The sequence below is a fragment of the Trichoplusia ni genome (genome assembly GCF_003590095.1).
Source record: "Trichoplusia ni isolate ovarian cell line Hi5 chromosome 17 unlocalized genomic scaffold, tn1 tig00002977_group16, whole genome shotgun sequence".
Lineage (NCBI taxonomy): Eukaryota > Metazoa > Arthropoda > Insecta > Lepidoptera > Noctuidae > Trichoplusia > Trichoplusia ni.
The window spans coordinates 9,392-19,060 of NW_020799765.1; the positions used below are offsets into that span (position 1 = coordinate 9,392).

Genomic DNA, 9,669 nt, shown 5'->3' on the forward strand with positions numbered 1-9,669 from the left:
AATATTTGCAGCAAGTGCGTAAACAAGGCACAACATGAAAAAGCTCGGCGAAATTGAACCGAAGTTCGGCCGAAGTTCGGCCGAATTTTTCATTTTTACCGAATGTTCGGCCGAAGTTCGTATTCGGTTTAAACCACATTCGGCCCATCCCTACTAAATATCATAATTCCTAGGAAAACCAAGATCAAATGCAATTTCTGAATAACCCGAGACAAGACTAATTTTACTAACCCCTACAAACTATACGTTCTAGTCAATGATCAGTCAGATACACATTTAACAACCCGTTAATATCGGGATGACTTATGCGACTATTTTAAATCATGTAACAGATAATTGGAACAACTATAAACCTAGTATTTCGCCCTCTAAACGACGGCCACCAGTTCTAAATCGACCCACACACTGTCTTTACATTTATTTGATTCACTCAATTGAGGAAAAGACGAGCAATAAAAATGGTAAACGTAAACCCTTTAGACTCCCACCTGTTCAAATAACAATGGACTGAGGTAATCCAAATATTTTCGAGAACTCGTCATGATGTAGCAGAACAAAACGGAACGATAAATAAAAGAGTATTCACGAAACTGGATCAGCGAGGACTAAGGAACTTGTTTTCAAACTTATACAGTATGGAGGCCAACATACTTTGTAGTGCATTCAAAAATTAATACTACCTACAACATAATGTCTGGACACAACATGTTAGGGGACACTAAATTAGTACTAATACAAGACAAATAAAAGTCCAAAAACCCCAATTAATTAAAAAAAACAAAATTTCGACCCGCATAACAAAATTACGGTGAAATACTCTACCGCAATTATCAATACAAAAAACATTTAATTATGTTAATAAATGAGTCCCCTTCACCGTTTAATCAAAACTTTCATTTCAACAAGACCGCAAAACAGCTTTACTTGAATAATAGAGAGGCGAGTGATTTCCAAGAATTGTTTGGTGGATTTTATGTTTCATTATATTCCAACAGTGTCAAGTTGCAAGAAACCGCCGTGGAGAAATGTGGAAAATTAGATGTTGCTTTTGTGGACGCCCTGACATTGAATTCTAATGTATTACAAAGCGAAAAGTAAAAATGAATCCAGTTCAGCGACTCCTGAATGTCAGACGGAAGTCGAAGATTATAAGAGCAAGTAATATAAGCAACTACCTATTCCTGATTCAAGGAGACTTCGGACTTTGCTCGTGAGCGACCAGTCGCTGCAAAAATGGCGTGCGATTTAATATCTCAGTGCATTAGGTATAACAATATTCAGATCATATCAATGATAAGAAAACTTTTGAATTAATTAGCAGAAGTTGGTTTGGCAATGTCGACTTCGACAGAATATGCATCTATGCCGTTCTTCTGTGCGATAAAACATCGTTATTTATCGTTATGCGTATAAAATAGGCTGAACCTCAAAGGATCAAAGGAACCACTGGCAGCGCCGTACATAGCAAAACTTTTAAAGAATCTATTCTCAAATCAAGCAAAGCTTTTTTATGAGTTCTAGACAACTAATAGACATACTTACATATAATATTTCAAATATGTGCATAATAGCTTATTTACGCCTACACAGAAAAAAAAATCATGTTGTTCGCACAAAGATTTGTACTGGACGGGAATCTAGCAAATGAACCCAGGTCAGTCCAAAAAGCTTAGAGCAGTGTCGGTGTTAGAACTTTCATCTGCATCAGCCATACTTTAAAAAGGTTGTAGACTCCTATGGGCGATCAAAACCGCAAAGCTACATACACAAAACAGTGAATGAATCATCAACCGTTATTTAATTGTCAATATAAATTTGTCGTCGAATTTCTTGTGGCGCTCTGGTCGAGAATAAACTTCAATTTGCACAAACGCAAAAACTTCAATCAGTTTCTCGGAAAAGAAATATTACTTCCAACAGGAAAAAGAAGCGTAATACTATGTCCTTGGCATTTGAGATATTAATGTTAATATTCGGGAAAGGGTGAATGCATTGAAAATCTTCTTCAAAACGGTTGAAACACAATTTTTATGATAAATAATAAGCGCTGAATATTTTCGTGATAACTCTGTAAAGTTATTATTATTAAATGACACTCACCATGGTTGTTATCAAAGGTTAGCCATCACCCCCATCTGAAATTAAAACAAACATGATTTTTAACGCCATAAGTCAAACCATTTACGGGTAATTGAGTGTTAGTATTTTAGTACCCACTACGGATACAAAAACGAAATTATTCAAAAATGTATAAAATAATTACAACGTTCAATTAGAAAGTAGAAAAATGCAGCGTAAACAAAACCATTTACGGTTAAAAAATAAAACGTATCGTAAACATAAATTCTCCATTAAAAGACAGTGAGAACAATCGCAGAAATACAATAACAAAGGAGAGTCTTGGTCCAAACAAGTCGCAGGTAACAATTAGAGACTAACCACACTCCCGATAACTATAATCATAGAAACGTTCGTATTAATGAAACTCGAGGCTAAATCGTTGCAACGCTCATAAAACATAGTCGTAAAACAATATACAGAAATGCCATCACCGCCGGTTCTCACGCCGTATAGATATAAAACCCATATTATGTACGAGCAATTAAGAGGTACATAATATAAAAATGATTGCCAGACATCACACGATCCTTTTATAGACGGCGATGTCGATAAACTGGACAAGTGCCAAAAAAATCGAAAAAAAAAAAATGAGCGATCAATGCTCTGGTACATCACTAATCGGTAACGTATACACATATCCAATTTATTATCATGTCCAAACTCGATAAATTAAAATATATGTGATGTGATAACAACAAAAAACATCTATGATACATTCAGATGTTAATATAAATACGTTCCGTCAATAAATTCTAATTTGTCATACAAATTGTCGTGCATCACATTGAAACATATATTCTGATCAAAGAACGAAGACGCTGAGACACTTTGTCATTAAAATTTTAAGACCTTGTCGTGGATGTATCTTGGATGTACGCATCGGACTATCTCACGACATAAATAATAAATTATCACCACCATTATATCCTCAGATACAAGAATATCCATGGAACAACTATGGAACATCCTTGCGAGTTGAAAAATATTTTCTATTCAAATAAGCCACAAGGAAAGCTGTTGTTCGTATTCCATTTTGATTTAAATAAGTATCAACTCCATCATCTAATTCTAGTAACACGTCAGCAAAGTATTCGGAAGTGGACCACACAGAGCGACTTATCTCAGAAAACAATCAGCGGCCACAGCGAAACAATTAGCATGACTTATATAAATAAATTATCACCAATTATCTATGCAACGAAGTGTTTGTTAGTCAGACATGACTGCACACTACATAAAATATCCAGTTATATGAAACATTAAATTTCCCATTGTGCATCTCATAAGACAACATGTTTCAAGAGTCGTTTTATTAATTAAGACTAAAAGGAACGCGTCACCATATCTTATCACTGCTAAAAATAACTCAATTATAGGTATCAATTAATATTTAGAACAAGTGTTGAATATTGAGTCACATATGCGCCCGCGCCGTATGAATGGCGATGACTAACTTGGTGCCAAAGTGCCGCATAATAATATTGCTTCATGGAAAACTAATCATGCAGGATAAGTGGATATTATTAACATGAAGATTAGGTCGTCTGTGTCGATACCAGTATATACTTATAGAGGAAAACGTTAGCCAAATATCAGTGAGATATGAATTTTGGCCTGCAAGATATGCTAATGAAAATCGGGTAGGGCGTGAGTTCTCAGAAAGACTGACTAGATTGGGCAAAACAACAAATTCTAATGTAGGTATAACGAAGAAGCTCTCAGAGTATAATAATATGATAAGTTTGAAGAATACTGTTCAGTAACATTATATATAAGAGAGTGCAATACAAAGGGTATGGAAGATCAGGTGACAGAATTTGTAGTCAGTAAAGTCAGTTTCACGCAACACACCTCTCAAGTCAGCAGAAAGTGAAGTTCCTTCACTTCTAAGCCAATTAATTTAATTATTTGCCAATTAAGGCTTCGCATGACCAAACCGCGTTCTTATACAACATCGATGGCATGATACCGCGTCGGATTTCAATCCAAAGGATTACCGCAGCCCCGGGATTCTTGGTTCTAATTACAGTAGAAACTCGAACTAGACTAGGGTCCTTAGCAACAACACATCAAGCTGAAACCGGTTGTAACTAGGTGAACGGTATAATTATTCTACCGGCTCACCCTGTCTATCTTAAAGAGGTATGAAAAGTACTCATTTCCTAACTCTGTCACTGTGTATTTAGATCACTTTTAGAACGTGTAGGTATACTTAGTATGTGTCGATGGAATGATAAGTAACAATTTTCTTTCATACTTGCTGTTGCCCACGATTTCGTCGGCGTTGTAAATATTAACACCATATTATAAAAAGCACCTTTCAATATGGTTACAATGAGTCAAACTTAAAAGATAAAAAAAGACATTATTTTCCTCTTTATATTATTATGGCATACATCGGTGTTCCTAGTGCAGAGGGTTTGTATACACGCATTTAAAATTCGTGTTAATATCCTAGGTTTTTTATCAAAGCAAAATCAACTCCCGTAGCCCTGTCAATAATTCGAATGCAAAACTCTGACTAGACACGGCAAAATATTTCAATTCAATCAGCTTAACCGTTATAAAAACAAACGTTTACATTCACTTGCGTATTGATTATATTTAGTTTTAACCGTAAAGAGATCTTTTATATTGGTCGTGAACGAATACGTGTAAACCGGAGCGGAAGCGAGAGGTCACGGGCGTTTAACGAACGGTTTAATTAATTTATCATGAAAGGACGAAAAGCAAAAATACATTTTCTTCCTGCTCATTGCAACCCAAGCATTTAATAACAGCTGATTGTGTTGTTTTTTTAGTCCCAAACGAAACCGGAACAGAGTTTTTAAAACCGTTGTTGAACAATGTGTATTCTCAGTTTATCAGCGATACAATCCAATGGATCTTGTAACGAAACTCAGTCCCGTGTACCGCCTGTAATCCTCTGGTCAACGTACTACGATATGTAATTACAAATAATTAAGTACCGATTTGGAAATACATCAAACTGTTCATACATCAAGCAATTAAGAGCATAATAATTCGTGACGCGTTGTAATTCAATTTCGGGCGTCTTCGGTCGTCGGCATAGTTTTTGTAAACCGATTTGAACTTGTGACCCTCGCTTCCGCAGCCGGGCTCGGCAGGCGGCGGTGGTAGATACACTACTTGGCTATGCGAGTAGCGACCTCTGAACCCTGAGTCAAGCCGATACAAAGCGGTGCGGATGTCAGATTCTCAACGTTCTGTTATGAGGATTCCCGAATTTCGGTTTTTAAAAAAAACAAAGAAATAAAACTTAGATGAATATTGAAGGACACTTTAATTACTTTAGGACTCGGTAAATAGGGCAAGTGTCACGCGCGGATGATGGAATCGAACTGTCGCAAAGAGAGCGTCTTATTATTATGAACTATCAAAAGTACTGACAAGGGATATAGAAAGAGCCGTTGGGCACTATCATATACATTACATATATATAACAGCCCCCAGGGTTTTGACTAAACTTATCCTTAAAAGGTTAAGTTTATGCAAGGGATTTACGGATTTTAGGTGCGGAAATGTCGGAAGAACTAGCAGCAACTTCTGTAAGTTCTTCAGCTTTTTCCGTATTACATTTGAAAGCTTGTCTATTTAAGAGGCGATGACAAATGCCCGATTTTATAAACTTACAAAATAGTACAAGAATATATATTACAATAATAACAGATATAATTATTGTTACATAGGAATAATATTCACCATATAAAACAATATGTGGTTTTTCAATTAATTTGTCAAGGTTATTGACAATGCGGCTGGTTTCCAAATTTCGTCGTGACGTTATAGAATCAAGGTTAATATTAGTAAGATTTAAAACGGGAATTTGAGGCTTAAATTTCGATAATGTTTCTGAATTACAACAAGAGTCATTTACTAGATTAAAGTTAATTTTAATTGTTTGGACTTTAATTGTTTTGTAATATTTGGGTATTAACCTTGAGTCTTTATAAAAGGCTATACAATACGGAGGTAAGTTTATCATGCCTGTGCCTGATATGATAACTTCAGTATTGGAAGCTTTACAGTCTATGGACAATTTGGAAGGGTTTGTAATAACATATAACCATGTATTGTTAGACAACGTTTGCCAAATATCTAGTTGGCCTTGAATGAATTGGGTCTTACAATTACTAGGCACAGATTTTAATGCTTTTGAGATTATATCCGATTCGCAGATCGGAGTCCTGGCACACGAGTAAGTATCTAGGTTGTCACATATATAGTACTGGTTATTTATTGTCTTACAGCTACTTAGATTATCTAATTTACTATAATATGATCTATCTCTGTTAATAGCTAGATATTTAGTAGAGGGAATGATCATAGTATAAGTATCATGGGTTACAGAAACTGGATAAGGTATGTTATGATATAAATCATAGCTCCTGGAATTTACTAAAGGTATTTTTAAGGCAAATACAACTTTGTTATTATTATAATAACTCGCAATTTCTGAAACATTCATTAAAGTGTGTATATTTTCTAAAGTTAAACTTAAAGGAAATTGATGATTATCAGCTAAAAACCTATAATTATTAACAAGCTCTGTAAATAGCTGTTTTGGACTTATAATAGAAGGATACAAAATATTTAATTTACTAAACATAATAGCGTTTACAGTGTCTTCTAGTTTAAAAGATAAAGTTAGGAGACTACTTTCTAATAAATTTAACATTCCATTGAATTTAGTTTTTAATATTAATTTATCAGCTAACAAGGTCAAGTTCTTTTGGAATAAAGCTATGTCATCAATAGCATCATTTAATCTCTGCTCGTTGACACTAATTTTATTTACTGAGTCTTCTATTGAAGAGAGTGTTGAAGTAGTTACTAATATATTTTGTTTGACTAATTCGGATAATTTAGATTGATCTTTCTCTATTAATTGAATAGCGTTACTATAATTTATTGCGTCGTCTTCGTTCATAGTACCAAATAGATTTTTGAATAGGGTGCCAATACCCCCAAACCAGGCTGAACGTTTAGACCTTGATTCAATTAAGTGAGAAATAGAATCGTAATCTCGAATAATGTCGTTGTATCTTATTGATAACGGCTGGTGCAAATTAAGACACTCGATATCGGTATACAGAGCAGTCTGCTTACATAGGAACTTAGAAGTGCCTATCACACCGTTAAGATTCTTAATATGCGGTTGAATAAATGAAATATCTATTGGAATTAGTACGCTAAGGAAACCGTCTATCATTTTTAATGACCCAATGGGGTCAAAATATATGCCGGAAGCATTCGTGGAACTTGTGATGAACATTGCTTTTGCGGAAGACAGAGAACTGTAAAGGAATAATTAAGAGTTAAACTAAGACTAACTAAACTTAAATATTACGTTAAGTTAAAACAAGCTTAAAGTGATTATGACACGGTGTCACGGCGATGAGCTAATTTTATTTCATCAAAATGATGGGACACGTGTCGTCTATTTATTAATAGCGTTACACTATTTCTACCATTAACCTTAATAATTTTATAAGGGCCTTTCCAGACCGGAGATAGAGCCTTACGCATACGGAGGTGATTTTTAAGGTACACATAGTCACCAGCATGGTAACTTACAGGTCTTGTGCGGGCATCGTAATAGGCTTTGGAAGACTCTTTCGACTTTTTTATAAATTCGACGGCTTTATCACGCGTGCATTTAAGGCGATGTTGAAGCATCTTAATATAGTCCGGATACGAGGCATTCGTGTTAGGTTCATATATGGAATTAGGAAGGATTGGTTTATGACCGAAAATCAACTCGTAGGGAGTGAAATTTGTTGTTGAATGTATAGATGTATTATAGGCGAGCATAGCAGTATATACATATTTTGGCCAATTGTCTTGGTTTTCAGATATGTAAGATTTAAGGTACTCTTTTAAGGTGGAATGGCTTCTTTCCAGAGCGCCTTGTGTCTGTGGATGGTATGGAGATGACCACAGCTGTTTAATCTTTAGAAATTTGCAGGTTTCTTTAAATAGCTCTGCTGTAAAATTTGTGCTTTGATCAGTAAGGATAGTTTTTGGTATGCCAAACAAAGAAATAAAGTGAATCAGGCAGTCGCTGGTTTCTTCGGCGGTAGTACTTCGAATTGGATATGCTATTGAATATTTAGTTAGGTCGTCCTGAAGTGTTAGAATATATTTAATTTTGGCTGTGCCGGATTCAGGAAGAGGACCAACTATATCAAGAGACATTCTTTCAAAGGGGGCAGTGGAGGTGCTAGTTATCTGCATGGGTGCACGGTTAATTTTCCTAAGAGCTTTGTTGGTCTGACAAGAATTACACTTTTTTACATAATCTTCTATTTCCGTCCTCATATTCTTCCAAAAATACTGCTCTCGAATTTTATTAAACATTCTATTTGCACCAAGGTGCCCAGCGACAGGAATATCATGATTCTCACGGAGAATTTTCTGAACTTCAGAAGGACTAGGATAATATATTTTATTGCGATACACCTGAATTTGAATTGATGTATTGTGAAAGAGGTGAGCTAGCATATTATAAATTTTAATATATGTATGTTTATCAAATGGATTTTTGAAGTCAGTAATACTTATTTTATGAATAGCCTCGTTAAGAGACATTAGGTGATTACGTAGATTCTTTAAGGATTCGAAGATATCACTATAGGTACAATTGTCAAAGTGGTGTACTTTAATAAATAGGAAATAGTAGGTTTTATCAGCGACCAATAATGGTTTATAGGAATGTAGGGTTCTCTCTGAATTCATAAACGACTCGGAATCTGGCGAATTTGATAAGATTTCTTGGACGTAGGGAATAGATTCGTCTAGATCAAGCGATGTAGGTATTACTAAGACGTTATTCTGAGTTTTTAGTAGGCTATCGTTGAACTCGGAAATCACTGTGTCATACGTTACAGTCCGAGGAACTTTCAGGAATTTTGAGTAAGTATCAGGTGAATTTAAAGGCAGAGACTGCGTTCCGGGAACTTGGTTAGCGGAAGGCTGTAATTCATTTTCCCTTTCTATGTTTGGATTTTCGTTTAAAACTTCTGGAGAGGGACTCAGGATTTCGTCAGGAATTAGAGGATCTGGTAAATTCATAGGACTTGGAATATTTAAAGGACTGAAGTCACCTACTTCTGCATTGAAAGGGCTAATGTCTAATGGACCTAAATCTATAAGCTCAGTATCAGGATCTGCAGGATATGCAGGGTTGACAGGATAACGAGAAAGAGCATCAGCTGCTGAATTTAGCTTACCTTTTCGGTAGACTATTTCGTATTCAAATTCTTGAAGTTGGAGACGCCAACGTTGCAATTTACTGCTCGGGTCAGTGTGGTTGAAAAGCCATTTTAAAGGACGATGGTCAGTTATGATCATAAATTTACGACCAAACAGGTACGGTCTAAAGGTTTTGCAGCCCCATACTATAGCCAATAATTCCTTTTCAGTTGTGCTATAGTTGATTTCGCATTTGTTCAAGGTTCTAGACGCATAGGCTACGGGATGGTCTTTGCCAACTGGCCCTTGAGACAGGATAGCAGAGATTGCATA

General features: G+C 35.6%; 1 protein-coding gene across 1 annotated transcript; it reads right to left on the reverse strand.

Annotated features, from left to right (window-relative positions):
- Window positions 1–5,523: 5,523 nt before the first annotated feature.
- LOC113506482 lies at window positions 5,524–7,439 on the reverse strand. The gene has a single exon (XM_026889323.1). It carries the CDS (start codon window positions 7,415–7,417, stop codon window positions 5,630–5,632), a length of 1,788 nt encoding a protein of 595 aa, XP_026745124.1. The 5' UTR covers window positions 7,418–7,439; the 3' UTR covers window positions 5,524–5,629.
- Between the last annotated feature and the right edge of the window lie 2,230 nt (window positions 7,440–9,669).